Source organism: Lepidochelys olivacea, assembly GCF_965140295.1.
Source record: "Lepidochelys olivacea isolate rLepOli2 genome assembly, chromosome: 2".
NCBI classification, from domain to species: domain Eukaryota; kingdom Metazoa; phylum Chordata; order Testudines; family Cheloniidae; genus Lepidochelys; species Lepidochelys olivacea.
This window is the reverse complement of record NC_140412.1, coordinates 175,700,456-175,716,305: the sequence shown is the minus strand read 5'-3', so window position 1 is coordinate 175,716,305 and position 15,850 is coordinate 175,700,456. Positions and strand designations below refer to the sequence as shown.

Below are 15,850 nucleotides of genomic sequence, written 5' to 3'. Positions count from 1 at the left end.
ATTCACAAGTTATGTATCTAAATCCTAGATGAGAGCTTCCTTGGGGAGAGACTGTATTTGTAAAGTGCCTCATAAAAGATTTGTTTATGCCTTATTGTGGTTCCCATACACTACTGCCATAGAAATAATCAAATAATAAATAGTAAATTATAACAGCTTAAATATGAGCCACATTTTTCCAATAGTGCAAATATCTGGAAAAAAATCCTTTCTGTATCAGGATACCCCACAGACCTTTTGAAATTTTTTGGCAAAAAATGAGATTGTGAGACCGCCCTACCTCAAGACAGCCAATAGCTCAGTGATTAGGGCAGAAGTGGGCAAACTAAGGCCCGCGGGACCGTCATGCTCAGCCCCTGAGCTCCCCGCAGGGGAGGCTGTCCCCCAGCCCCTTCCCCACTGCCCCCTCCCGCGCAGCCTCGGCGCGCCATGCCGCCAGCGCTCTGGCCCGCCGCTCTTGCTGGGCAGCGCGGCGGCATGGCTGGCTCCGGCATGGTAAAGGGGCGGGGAGTGGTGGGTCCCGGGGGGCAGTCAGGTGACAGGGAGCTGGGGGCGGTTGTATAGGTCAGGGGTTCTGGAGGGGTCCAGTCAGGGAGCAGGGGGGGCGTTGGATGGGTTGGTAGTTTTGGGGGGGGGCAGTCAGAGGACAGGGCGGGTTGAATGGGCGTGGGAGTCCCTCTCTCTCTGACCAGAAAGTTGATCCTGGACCTCAAAAAACTTCCCCCACAAAAATTTAGTCCAAACTAGTATGTTTGCACAAAACATTTTGGTTTTGATAAATTTGCATTTTCTGACAAAAAAGTAACGTTTTGTCGGAAATTTTCTCACTAGCTCTAGTTGGGGATGCTCAGCTCCTCTGGAAATCTGGATTTAGGTGCCTAACTTTAGACAAAACTTTGAACATTTTGGCCCTGGGTAACTGAAAAGTGAAAACTTCTGACTGTTTTCAAAATTTAGTTGGCATTGACAATAAAATAGAAAGTTGTGGGAGGATGGTTAAAATGACTGATTAGTTCTTCTCTATCATTAATTTTGATGACATCATTCACATGCTGGAGATGATTAAATGAATCATTAGTACACTGTTCTCTGGCATTTTCCACAAACAAGCTCAAATAAATATTTTCCTTCTGAGCTAAATAACTACATATTTTACACTACATATTTTCCTTCTGAGCTAAATAACTACATATTTTACACCCCCCTCTCACACACACTGAAAATCTATGTTAAAAGAATGTTATTCAGATTGCAAAGTCAAGCACTCAAAAGTTAAGAAATGTCAGAATTTTTGGCAACCTTGTGCATATGCATTATTATCCATTTTTTAATTACTGGATCACACTGTTTTTTTCCACAGCTCCCTGCCTCACTGACTTCAGTGGGTTTTGGATCAGGCCCTTAACAATAAATTTTGCAAATTATTTTGCCACTTTAATACTCTGGAGCAAAATGACCACTGCATTTATGCCTTGGGACTGAAAATACGCTGTGGAGGGTGAGGCTCAAATTATGATGGCGCTGAATGTGGCCCAGATGGCTGACTGGCACTGAAATAACATGAGATGAGTAGTAGAGTATGCCTGCCTGATCTTGATATGATTGAACATACATTGCTGGTAAGGTCTTTTGTTTGTATAAAGAATTTTGGGCCAAGACCCCACAGTGAAAAAGGGTCTCCTGAAAGGTTAACACATTCTTCAGCATACTAAAGAGAGATTGCTGCTAACAGCAGTGTGATCCACTTAGCTTATGCATACTAAAGGAATTTTCCTGCTTCATATTTTTGAATTAGTCCATCACTCTTTGTGAAGGATTGTAAGTAATGGACCATAGCCAGCACCTGGCCAGTCGCTGCCTTGTTTTTATTCTGATTTATGAACAAACAATTTCTTCCCAGTGTGATCAGGATACAAGTTACCAGATGATGGCCTTTTCAGCTGTGAGGTTTCCATAAACATTTTACCTTGTGGAAATCAATCCTTTAATGTGCTCATGGAGATGTGGGATTGAGAACAAAGAGTACCAAAGATTCTTCAGGGTTCGTGTATGATTTACATATCTTGTAATTCCATAGAGTGTTCTCATGCACTAGTGATAAGCACATTATAAATAACCAATTAAAACGGAAAGAGAAAACATCTCTACAAGTTGGAGACAAAAACTGATATAAGCATTTCACATTATTAAGGGCTCGTCTACACCAGCATACTGTAAGGTGTGAATTTAAACCTATGTAGTTTTACTGCTATAACCCTTATCTAGATACTTATTCCACTGCAAGAGTACCATTTTTCAGTTTACCTATGCTGTTTTGGAAGGGATTTAAGCTAAACCAAAAAATGCCACTCTTATACTGGAATAAGTGTGCCCAAACGGGGAGTTATACTGATATAATTACACCAGTATAACCGATAAAGCCCTTGTAGACAAGCCCTTATGCTTGCTAAATCTCTACTCAACCTCAAATCCTTCTCTCATGAGAAACTAGCACAGAAATCAATTTCCCACAGGGCTAGCACCAGAGACATGACAAACTCCATGTATAAGATCAGGGATGGCTTCTTGGTTTCCAGTTTCTTGCTCCCCAGGCCATGCAGAATTGGATGAATGCTGAGGAAGGTGACATAACTGGTCATCGGGGACAGGATGCATTTCACATCACTGCACAATAGCCCCACCCTGGGCCAATTAAGGAAGGATACAGGAATTTCATCCCAAATCATCCTGCAGTAGCAGAGTGGAGGCAGAAACGTGGAGCTTCAAAGCAGTGGAAAAGACCAGATCCCTTATGGCTCCTACCAGGGCCAACCAAAAAACATACATTGTCTTTAAAGTTGTGATAAGCTGTGCTACATTCCATTAGCTCTGTCACATTCTATGCTACATGCCGTCACTCTGGAAGCAAACATGATCTAATCCAGTGCATTGGAATAACAACATTTAATCTTGTCGCAGTAGAAGCTGCTCTACCCTGCACTGTCCAATTTACACTTCTGGAAGAGACAAGACCTTGTCTGATTCACTGCCCAAGTGCTGCTGACAGAACCTGGGCCACGAGCCTGTGGGAGTGGAACGTCTCCCAGGAATGGGAGCACAGCGCTGCAAGCCGCCTACAGCTCTCTCCTGAGGAGCCTGGTTGGACTGAAGGAGCACTGATTCAGCACATCTCTTGGGCAGTCACCACTGACAGAGCTTCTGGGGGTTGTTAAAGCTGGTCCCCAGGGAGAGGGGTGGGGAAATCCCCACTCTGCAAGAGAAGCCCAAGAAAGAAACCAACAGAACTCCACTGGCCATCACATACAGTGCTCAGCTAAAACCTCTCCAATGCATCATCAGTGATCTATAACCCATCCTGGACAACAATCTCTCACTTTCGGAGGCCTTGGGAGGCCACTTTCACAGGCCAGTCCTCACCCACAGACAACCCGCCAACCTGAAGCATATTCTCACCAGCAACTACACACCACACCATAGTAACTCTAAATCAGGAACCAATCTATGCAACAAACCTCGATGCCAACTCTGCCTACATATCTACACCAGCGACACCACCACAGGACCTAACCAGATCAGCCACACCATCACCGGTTCATTCACCTGCACGTCCACCAATGTAAATACGCCATCATGTGTCAGCAGTGCCCCCTGCTATGTTCATCAGCCAAACTGGACAGTCCCTACGTAAAAGGATAAAAGGACACAGATCAGATATTAGGAATGGCAATATACAAAAACCTGTAGGAATACACTTCAATCTCCCTGGACACACAATAGCAGATTTAAAGGTAGCCATCCTGCAGCAAAAAACTTCAGGACCAGACTTCAAAGAGAAACTGCGGAGCTTCACAAAAAGAAAAGGAGGACTTGTGGCACCTTAGAGACTAACCAATTTATTTGAGCATGAGCTTTCGTGAGCTACAGCTCACTTCATCGTGAAGTGAGCTGTAGCTCACGAAAGCTCATGCTCAAATAAATTGGTTAATCTCTAAGGTGCCACAAGTCCTCCTTTTCTTTTTGCGAATACAGACTAACACGGCTGTTACTCTGAAACCTGCGGCGCTTCAGTTCATTTGCAAATTTGACACCATCAGCTCAGGATTAAACAAAGACTGAATGGCTAGCCAACTACAAAAGCAGTTTCTCCTCCCTTCGTGTTCACTCCTCAGCTGCTAGAAGAGGGCCTCATCCTCCCTGATTGAACTAACCTCATTATCCCTAGCCTGATTCTTCCCTGCATATTTACCTGCCTCTGGAAATTTCCACTACATGCATTCGACGAAGTGGGTATTCACCCACGAAAGCTTATGCTCCAATACATCTGTTAGTCTATGAGGTGCCACAGGACTCTTTGCCGCTTTTACAGATCCAGGCTACCCCTCTGATACTTTATGTTTCTAGTGAAAGTAGAATATTCAATCCATGTGGGGAAGCAACTGAAACTGGTGATTATCCATTCTAGCAGCCTCACACATACCTGCTGGGGAGCTAAAAATCAAGATAGTCACAGCTAGCAGAAGTTTAGAAGAGGCTTAGTGAGCTTCAACACCATGATAACAATAATATGTGCTGCTAACGCAAGTCTTTTGCTGAAAGCCTGACAGGATCAGGACCCCAGGGTCGTTTATACAATGTTCTAGCATCTACTTGACCATACAGTCCTGGGTAAACAATAGGCAATCAGGGTGACTTTGAAGTAAGTCTACTCCCTAAATTATTCACACAGATTAATGTAAGGCAGTTGCCTGTTTTTCCACCATTCGCAGATGATTTGCTATACATTTCAAAGAGAGATTAATACAGCACATCCTATGTTTACAGGTTTCAGAGTAGCAGCCCTGTTAGTCTGTATCCGCAAAAAGAAAAGGAGTACTTGTTTACAGTTCATTTAAATGTTAAGATATTCTTTTGATCTCTGAATTAATACAGCATAGACAGGGACTGTTTGATTACATTGTTGACCACTATCAATATATATGTAAATACACAAAAACACAAACATTATCTCCCCCTATGTCTTTAAGGATGCTTAACCCTTTCTGGTCATGCGTCACAAATGCTTAATTGCTTTACTGAGATAGGGCCTAAGTTAATCAGAAATATGGGTGCTCAGAACCTCTGAAAGTTAGTAGTTATTTAGGCCTTCAGCTTTTTTGCCTTGGTTTCTGAGTTGGTAAAAAGGGTAGAATACTACCTATATAACAGAGGTCTTCTAAGGCTTTTCAAATTCACATCTGACCATTTTGGGTTCTCTTTCTTTCACCTGTTTCCCCGCCTTCCCCGCCATGTTGGCTTCTCTCTTGGCCTCCAAAATTATTTTAACAACCTTAAGTTCTGTACCCAGATACATATTGATGAGCACTGTATGAATAAAAATTAATTGATCCAAAGCTGTACAACTGTGTCACACATTCTTAAAAGGTGCTGTATACCTTGCTAGATACCACTGCAACAGACACTCTATCAAAAACCTAAGATAGATAAACGTAAAATGTCATTATCATAGTAAACATGTATACCACTACTTATGGAATCCAAGCTTCTGAGTTTACCAAGGATCTGACTGAGGAAAAAACAACAAAGAAGCTTACCATGGTTGAGAGTGATATATAAGTCCTGTACAGAGATACACAAGCCAATATTACACAGACATGCGTAACTGCTAAGGCAGGTTTTGTGCCCCAGTAAATGGTAAATAACCTGCATGAGAACCTGAAGCAAAACCTGCACCCACTCAATAGGCAATAATTAGTTGTTGACTGGGCTCAGATCCCTGTAACTTGGTGACTGGTTAAGAAATGGCTAGAGAGTAGGCAAGGAAATATTTCTCCCAAGAAATCAATTCAGCTGCCTCAGGAAAATATGATTAATGTTTTCTTGGGAGGCTGCTGCACTGGAGGGACAGCTATGTCTTTGGATATTATTAATATAGAGTGCACTCCTGCTATAAAACGCTCTCAAGTAAGGCTACCTAGGATTGAATTACTGACCTGTCAAGTCTCAAAGACTTGCCCTGTAATACCAAGTTTCTGTCCAAATCTTGTGTCCGCACAACAAATCTGTTATTTCTCTGTGTTTCCGCAATCTGATGCCATGTTTCTGCAAGTGTATGTGTAGGCTGTTTGATATGTCCCTTCCTCCCTCTTTCCCTCCCCCCTGCAACCATTTCACCATGAGATGAAAAATACGCCGTCCTTAGCTTTACAGTATAGGAAATAGTTTCTTTACAGTGTTGTCTAACTTGCTTTGGAAGTTATTGTAGGACTCAGACCTCTACTGAAAACCCATCTGAACACAGCATAATAGCATACAGTAATATTTCCTTAGCTACCAAGACACACACACACACGTGTGTGTATTATATATGTATATACACACACTCACACCTGTCTATACACATGTACATATTTAGCAGCTAGACAGACCAAAAGAAGGACACTGTGTTCGAGTTTTTTGTTTTAAATGACATGCTTACAATTTTTAATTCTCTTCTCAAGAAAAAGGACACTGCAGAGGCTTATTGGAAGGTTTCTTGTTACTGCAGAATAAGACAATTTAGTCTCATGACATCAATGTCATGATAAAGCATAAGTTACCATGAAGTAACAGGAAACTTTTCTACACTTCACTCTTTATCTGGGATATTTTTATGCATGTGCAAATGAGCTCATATATCATCTAACTTGTCATTAGCTTATCCAGAACTCGACACAGAGTATAATTGTTCATGATGTGCAAGTAATATTGCAAGTACTAAGAGCTGTCAGAAGTATTTAGCAGGGCCAAAAGTCACCAAGACAGAGTAAATGTAAAACTTTACAATGTAAATATCTTCCTCCTACAACCTTTAAGCTCATTGAATTTGACCACACCTGGTTTGAGGTGTTGGCTTCTTTCCTCTTTTCAGAGAAAAACGTGTTTATCAACGACCCGACATGTCAGGCTTAAATACCTTTTAGTCACAGACTTTAAATCATAATATCAGTGAGTACCCATGATTCTGTGCACATCACTATCACATACATTTCACATTGATTGTTGACCAGTGTGTTATTAGTTTTCAAAGAATGCCGTACAAGGCATATTCTGTACAAATAACATTGCAGTGTTGTGTAGGATGAGAACACAAGAGTGCCTGCAGGCACGGGGGTAGCTGATATTAATTGCCCACCCTGTAGCTACTCTGGAAATAGACACACATGTTCAGTCTCCAGGGCTGTCAATCTGGTGCATTTTGCCAGCATTGAAGTTCAACTTAAAAAAAAAATAAAAAAATAAAGTAGCCACCTGGACTAATTTTCTGTGTCCCAAATTACTTCATTTACATAATGATCACTTGGGGAGTGTAGCTCCAGATCTCCCTAGGCAGGTGAAGCGGGACATCATGCAAATTGTGTTCATTACTCTCCTGCAATGCTGAAAATGATGAAGGAACAAACAATCATGTGGCTAAACTACAACGATCTAGTCATCTTAAATTTTCTGTTTTCGATCCTCACATCCCCTTTATATTCTGGATGGGGAAAAATGTAAACAGGCATACAACAGATGGAAGACAAGAATTAATGTGAGAACAGGAGAAACAGAAAAGAAAGACAAAGAGAATGGGGACTAAAGAGAAGTGAAGAACAGAGGGGAAATCCCAATTTTACATATAAATTATGTAACAATCCTTCAGTTTTACCCTCAGATTTCAGACCATATTATTCCTTTTAACCCAGAAATGGCTTTAACAAAAAGTTGGCAGCCTGATCAGTCATTCAACCAATACACAACACTGATTTCTGAACAGAGGGGATTCCAAACAGGCCTGCTATTAAGCATGGGCAATTAATTGGCCTTCTGTTCTAACAAATCAAAGTAGCAGAGAAAGTCCACATTATCTTGGCTTTTGCAGAAGTGACCTCCTAAATTTATAATAAACACTCAGTTGAATGTGCTGATTTACAGCCAATAAAAAAATCTAGATGTAAATGTTTTATCGTTGGTAGCATGGAAATGCCACTAGAGTGCTCATTTTTCAGTCTCAAAGTTGCACTAATTCTTAATAAAATATTTTGAAAAACTCTGATTAATTATAGTAAGAAAATGCTAGTCAACAAACACAGCACTTGTTGCCATTAGAGATTATGCAAAGGTGCCAGATGACACACTTCCTGTGCTACTGATTTCAAATGTCACATCAGATTTAATCCCTCCAAACTGCAGAGTTTAGACCATATGTCTTCAGTATGACAATATCAAAAGGTGCATGTAGGGGAGTGCGAAGGGGAGTTTGTTTTGAAAGACTGCAGAAATGGAGATGATGTAAAGTGCTAACATAATCCTTCTGACAGTTGACGAGTCGACTGGCTACATTCCACGGGCTCACAGGGAAACCAACATAGAGGCAACTCTAGAGAGTTTGCAGCTGGAGTAATGCAGCGCCACCGCTGTAAGATCTGTAACTTAACTGCTCTAAGCTGATGGGAGAAAGCTCTCCCCTCATCTTAACTACTCCAGCCCACGAGCGGCCTTAGCTATGACGGTGGGAGATGCTCTCCTGCCGACATAGTGCTGCTTACACTGGCGCTTAGGTCGGTATAACTTACATTGTTCAAGGGGGTGTTTTTTCCACAACCCTGAACAACATAAGTGCTACCGCAGACCTAGCCGTGGGAGCAGACAAACAACAGTGCCTGCTGTGGAGCTCAGAGTACATACGTCTAGCAACGAAGGCCAGCCAGTCTACACCAGTTTAGCTCTCACTTGCATTAATGACAAAGGGGAGCCAAAATTGTTCTGTTATGCTACGAGGTACTGGTGACTGCATCAATCTCAAATTCTTTGAGACTGAGTGTGAACAGGCCTGTCAATGAATGGAACTGTCCCCCTCCCCTACCTAAGACAAAAGGAGTTATGAACCTGCTCAGGAGTTTTGGATTGACTAGGAGGAAGGGTTTTGCTGTTTGGGGAAGGGGAACATAGGGCAGGGCTGGAGGCAGAACACACAGAGTAAAAGATTCCGGGCCAGAGCAAGAAGGCCAAGTTGAAGCCTGTAAGCACTGGTATGGCCGTGGGAGAAGCCTACAGAGGTCAGCACTATATCCCCCGTCTGGGGTTGACCTTGCCTATTTTAGAATGAGAATCTCAGCCAGTCTTCAGGCAAGTCCCTGGACACGCAACTTTCTCCCTCGTTACTACAAATATAAATGCAAAAATAAGTGTTATGCCACCAAAACATACACATCTAAACCTGTACATAGAAGAAGAATAGATTGGGCTGTGGAGATAAGGCAAAGTGTTGTAGATGGTTATAAGCATATCAGGAGATTCATAGATTCCAAGGCCAGAAGGGACCATTGTGATCATCTAGTCTGACCTCCTGTATAACAGAGGCCAAAGAACTTCCATAACATAATTCCTACAATATATCTTTTAGAAAAAATATCCAATCTGACTTAAAAATTGCCAGTGATGGAGAATCCACCAGGGTCTTTGGTAAATTTTTCCAAAGGTTAATTACCCTCACTATTAAAAACATGCCTTATTTTTAGTCTGAATTTGTCTAGCTTTAACTTTCATCCATTGGATTGCGTTATGCTTTTGTTTGCGAGAAGGAAGAGACCGTTATCAAATATTTGCTCCCCATATAGGTACTTATGGACTGTAATCATGTCATCTGTAACCTTCTTTTTGTTAAGATAAATACAGTGATAGATTCACGGAGCTCAATCTCAAGTATGTTTTCTAATCCTTTAATCATTCTCATAGCTCTTTTCTGAGCCCTCTTCAGTTATTCAACATCCTTCTTGAATTTGTTGCCACCAGAACTGGACGGAGTATTCCAGCAACTCTTAATGTGTGCCATGTTAACTTTATATCTTTCTAGTTTTTTAATCAAAAGTCAAATGCCTTACAAAAGAATAAATCTATTACATCAACACTATTACCTTTATCAACCAAACTTTTAACCTCATTAAAAAAAGATATTAAGTTAGTTTGAGAGGATTTATGTTCCATTAATTCATGTTGATTAGCATTAATTATATTACACTCCTTTAATTTTTTGTTAATCAAGTTGATTATCTTGCCCAGGATCATTGTCAGACTGACAGGCCTATAATTACCATAATTACCAGGAGAATGTGTAATAAATCGTAGCAAGCAACTCACTGACCTCCTGGACTCTAACAATCTTTAATCATTGTGACCCTAAGAGTACTCCAATGCCAGAGAGAAAGGGCCTCCTGGTATCTTGCAGTGAGCCTCAGCTGGCCAGATCAGCTCAGTGTACCCCATTTCACTGTTATCACGTAAGGTATCTTATGCTAACTGTAACAAGCTGGTCATTTACATGGTGTATTTATGAGTGATATATGAGAAATTATAAATATGCACTAGAAGTATGCCCTTGAAATGTGTTTGGCAGGCAGGGCTTGAATCACCCCACCCTAGACAAATGGGGTCTCCAGTGTAAATTGAGACAATGGAAGCACATTTATATAAGAGGTAAACAAAGCCCTCGAACTTGTGAGTGGAGGAGATAGACACTCAACTATCATGATAGGGGGAGGAGACTGCAAAATTAACATGACATCAGCTCCCTGATGGACACAGAAAGCTGAGCCCTCAGGAGATTTTCCTGACTTTGAAAACAAAGAAATGTGGAGAATACAGGCAGAGAAAGCCATTTTGGCATCCTTAACCTGAAGGGACAAAGAAACCAAGTGCTAGGAGCTGCGTATTAGATCCTGGCTAAGGACTGGCCAACCATGCTGGGAGAATAACTGTGGTGAAAAAACTATTTTGAACAAAAGGCCCTAATTTGTTAAGTTTGGTTTTAGCCTTAGAAACCTATTTTTACTTTTGCATGTTTGTAACCATTTCTATCCCAATTCCTTCTGCTTGGTATCACTTAAATCTCAGTTCTTTGGTAATAAACATAATCTTGTTTTATTACATATCCATCTCAGTGCAGAGTAAACCGAAGAGTAAAATCCTGCGCCCTGACTCTTGAAAGGAGCAGTGAACTTTTGTGAGTGTTACAGTGCGAGGGGCTGCGCACTAGAGAGGAGACTTTTAGTGAGACTTAGGACTGGAGGGGCTGCTGGTGTCACCTGGCATGGAGTAACCAAGCTGGTGGAAGCCAGGGTGAGGGTGAGGAGCAAGCTGCTGGTGTCAGGGCTCTGAGCCAAAGCTGCATGGCACAAAGCACCCAGGATTACATGGCAGATGTTGATGCAATCCCTTACTGGTCTGGATAAACCCCCAAAGCATCACCACCATTTATTTAATAGATTATTAACTCTTTATGAACTATATATAAATGGAATCCTAATATAAAGGGTGACTAAGTTTCTATAGAGTCCTATTGGTTTAATCCCTGTAAGCACTGACTAGCAGTGTCTTTTCCACTTATTTCCAACTCTGCTAACACCTCCTTGCCAATACTTCCTTGTTTATCTAGAGCAATTCAAGGGCTTGTGGGAATCAGTAACAGGGAAAGGAAGGTGTAAATGCACAAACAAGCAAATTTGGTGTAGCATTAGCAGGCTCCTTGAAGTGCAACCACCATGAGTCGCAAGGCAGGTTAACAGCATAGAAATGAAAGCAGAGTTATTAAATTAAGTAGGAAGGCTGGGAAATCATGCACTAAACAAACAGAGAAGGAAGCAGAAGGCAATCCAAGCTGTTGTGCTCACTCTCACATCCACATATCTTTAACTTTCAGCAAAACAGTTTTATCATAATTCTGCAGTCACTGGCAGGAACATCTGAAAAAAAGCCCTCCCTCCACACGCACAAGTTCTTCCACAGCTGGCCAGCTGCTTTATTAGCAACACTTTGTGTTGTCTTGGAGGAGCAATGTCTATGCAGGATACATTAAAAAAATTCTGCAGCATGAACCTGAGAAGAACAGTGTGTTCTATTTACTACCGTCACTGGGGGAGGGTGAAGGGCAGATTCAGCTTCTTTTGATGAAGCACTTATCTACAAAGCAATATTTATAGAAATGTAAATATTGACTGGGAAGGCAATTCTAAGTGCTGGAAATAATTAAAATACTGAAGGGAGAAATGGGAGAACATAATGACCATTGGCTTGTTGCCATACTGCAGGTTGGAGTTATCCCAGAGATAAGGAGATATTTTTGGATTTGGATTCCCTTCCCCCAAAGAGCTGTAGCTTAACAAATTCACAGAAAGCTAGCATTTAGCGAATAGGAAACGATGCACCAGTTTTGTTAAAACATAGGTCAATTGCAATTGTTAGGGCCATTTATATTGCATGGACCCCAACTCTTGCTGCAGAACTGTAAAGAATCTCACTCTCTCAAAATAATTTTTTCTAGCTCTGATCATAAATGTAAGCCAAAGCAGTGTTACCTGTGCAGCCTGAAAAACCAACAGCTATGAGAGATTCAAAATGCTGTATTCATCACAGCACCTTGTTAACTATCAAACCTGAAGGTGACAATTTAAATATCAGTGCAACTATTTCACTGCTGATCGTTTAAGCACAAATATTGTGCTTTTGCCACAATCTCAAACTGCCTTCCAAGCAGCCTCAGGTGGAGAATTTCATATCAAAAGCCATAACAAAGAGAACCACTGTTCCAATTCCACCCTTTTAATTCTAGCATTTATTTAATTAAACACTTTTTTCTTTAAAGGACTTGTCTACCTCGGAAAGGCATACTGGTATAACTTCCCCCCTTATTTCAGTGTAAGAGGTGCCTTTTTCAGTTTGGTTTATGTCACTTGGGAAGGGGGTTAAGCTAAATCCAAAACCACACTCATACCAGAACAGAGTGTCCACATGGGGAGTTAATTGTTATAACAACAGCAGTTAACCATACTAGTATAACTGGGAGAAAACAGGACGTTGGGGCTTATTTACACTACTGATGCTACAGCTTTAGCACTGTAGTGCAGACGTTTTTTTCATCACTTTAGTTAATCCACCCCTCAGATATATTCTTCAACCTAGCCGCATCTACACTGGGGATTAGGTTGACCTAGCTACAGTGTTTTGGGGTGTATGTTTTTCACAGCCCTGAGTGACACAGTTAGGTCAAGCTAATTTTTCAGTGTAGACCAGACCTTGGATATCATTAAATTGCAAGCAATGCCCAGTAGAAACTCACTAATGGGTCCCATGGAAATCACAGAGATCTCTGAATATGTATGGGACTGAGCAATGCAGTCATACCCACAGCCATACGCACATTACCCAGGGTGCATACCACTGGAAGGGCTGGATTAAGGTGCAGGCAACCTAGGCACATGTCTAGGGCCCGATTCTTTGGGGGGGGGAGAGCATCTGAGCTCTGACTGATCTGGTTCAGGTATTGATGCAGGAGCTGGCCTAACAGCAGTGGTGAGGAGGAGCAGTGCTGGCTGCCCCACTGACCACTCAGGTTTGGTCCCATGACCCTCCGTCATGATGAGGTGGGAATGGGGCCAAAATGGAGGGAGTGATGTTGAGACCTGCTGCACAGGGGATGGAATGGAGAGGCACAAGTGTAAGTGCATGGAGAACAAGTTGGAGGTATGGAACGAGCTAAGGTGAAAACAAATGAAGAGAGTGAATGGGGAGAAGAGGAATGGGAGGATAGTTTCAGTCTGGAGTTTGTTTCCCTGAAATGCAGTGGTTGGTATAAAAAAATGCCCAACTTAGGATGGTGGTGTGGTTACATCTAGATACAGTTTTCTCTGACAGGAAAGATTCTGTTTGTCAGGGGAACCATTTTAAAAATTGCTGTTACGTCACAGCTTGCTGCTTCAGAGAAAAGAGCCAACAGAAGCTGGCTGTGGTTACAAGTACAAGTGAATTTTGAGTTAAAATAGCAACAGTAGCTTTGAATCATTAAATAGGTACTTAGGAGTAGTGTGTACAATATCTGTATTATTGACAGTCCTATAATTTTTGATTAGTTCATAAAACTTGATTGGCAAATTGAGAAGAACTTATTCTGTTCTGTTAAATGATGAAAAACTTTCCAAAATAGAGCGTTTATTCCTTCCTCATTTAATGATATAGGTTGACAACTGAGTGCATCTATTACTGGATGTAGATGTGTGTATGATTAGCCCCTCCCTCTGACACACTTAAGGCCTTTTTCACACTTCCAAAAAGTGTGGTATGATTGGCACAGCAAAGGATTCTCAAAGTTCCTATACATACATTAAATGTAGCCACCCCCTGTGATTCCCTCCATGAGACAAACTCCCCTTGGCTTTAGGAGTTACACGTCTTTCAGTGTAGTCAATCTGAGTAAGATTTTCCTGTCTCCTTTCTGCTTATACAGATTATAAGTAATTTGCCTAGTTGAAAAGACAAAGCAAACACAAAATTAATGTAGTGCAAGGACACCTGTGTGTATCTTTTTTTCTAGAACACAGAAGCGTCATACAGTAATTACATAATTACTAGTTTTTCTTACGCTCCAAACTAGACGAAAGAAAGTGTCATGTAAGTCGATTAAGTTAAAAAATTAGAAACAAATAGGCTTGTGTGGGGGACAGGCGCCAAAAGCAGCAAAAGTTTTACTGTTTTATGGCAACTTTATATAACTGAATATTATGAAAGAATATTTAAGACTCTTTCACATAAAAAAAAAAAATTAGTACTTACAGAGCTTGCAATGTTGTCAGATCCCCAAGATTGGGATCTATACTTCTCTCCTCCCTAGCTTGAGAGTCCATCAAGAGGTAACAAAGCAAAGCAGCAAACATTTCCACCTCTCCCTCACTGAAAATATAAATGTCTTAAGTACTTTCCTCGGCCAGTGTAGATACAGTACTAGATATACTGATTACCCGAACGAAGTATTTGACATAAGGGGGAACATTACTGTTTCCCTCACGTCAATGCATAGAAACAGGGATTTGTGTGTATCTATGTGGTATCCATATATTTGTGTGTATCTATGTGGTATCCATCCAAAGCCAAGTTCTTAACCCTGAACTTCCCTGCTTCCCTTTTGTGCTTGCTTTACTTTTTATGTTATTTTTCCTAAGCATCTTTTGACTTTCAAATTTCAGAAAAGTTCAGAGTTGTCTTTGAAAGATTGTGTTCCAGCTGCTGTGTCTCACTGAATTCAAACAGGCTGGGTAGAAGCAGCTAGAAAGAATTCCTTTTTATAATGCCCTTCTACAACCCACTGATTGTGCCATCTGTCCAACACACAATGAAGAATCTCTAAACAGAGACTAGCTGTGGGGGACACAGTACACTATTTGTAGATCTATGTTTGATAAGAGATAAGAGCTTGTATTAAAATAGCAAGCTTGGCTGCTTTGAACATGTTAGATATGCAGTATGTTTCTGGCACAAAGAGGGAGGGAAAATGATGGAGCTGTCCAGATGGAAAGAGAAGCAAAGCCACAGGCTGGACAAGAAAAAGGTGCTCCTGCCTGTGTGAAAACCATGTCAGTGAATTCTGCCTAGCATGAATGCAAAGGAAGATCGCAAAATGAGCGATGTTGGAGTTTTAACAGATGACTCTCTGCAATGCAGGAAGACATGTGAGGGGGGAAAAAAATACAGCTTTAAATACCATGCAAAGGAAGTGCAAAATTGCACTAATAAAAATGGTAATGCTAAGGATTTGACAAGTATTTTATGTAATTATAATGGCAGTTCCAATAAATCTTCCACACCAAATAATTATGTAGGACTATCTCTTGTTGTGATAATAATTGCTATAAAAAGGCTCCTAACTGGATCTTCTGTCATTATTTTTTATTAGAATGGCTAGGAAACACTTATGCTTTTGACTGGCATGCCATATGATTGCAAAAGAGCTACATATGAGGCAGTACTTAGGATGCTAGTCTATACCTTGGGAGAACAGGGTTCAGTG

The 15,850-nt window shown here is 41.2% G+C and overlaps 1 protein-coding gene across 4 annotated transcripts in view; it reads right to left on the bottom strand.

Moving 5' to 3' along the window:
- Positions 1 to 15,850, bottom strand: part of TPK1 (thiamin pyrophosphokinase 1) — a 492,286-nt gene that overhangs the window by 47,687 nt on the left and 428,749 nt on the right. Inside the window, exon 10 of one of the 4 annotated variants that reach the window (XM_084620671.1) lies at positions 3,510 to 3,680. The exons of the other annotated variants lie outside the window; for them this stretch is intronic. Within the exon in view, the coding sequence (XP_084476797.1) occupies positions 3,661 to 3,680 (20 nt within the window). The 3' untranslated portion in view covers positions 3,510 to 3,660. Of the gene's footprint in view, positions 1 to 3,509; positions 3,681 to 15,850 lie in introns of those variants that run through there. 4 annotated transcript variants of the gene reach the window in all.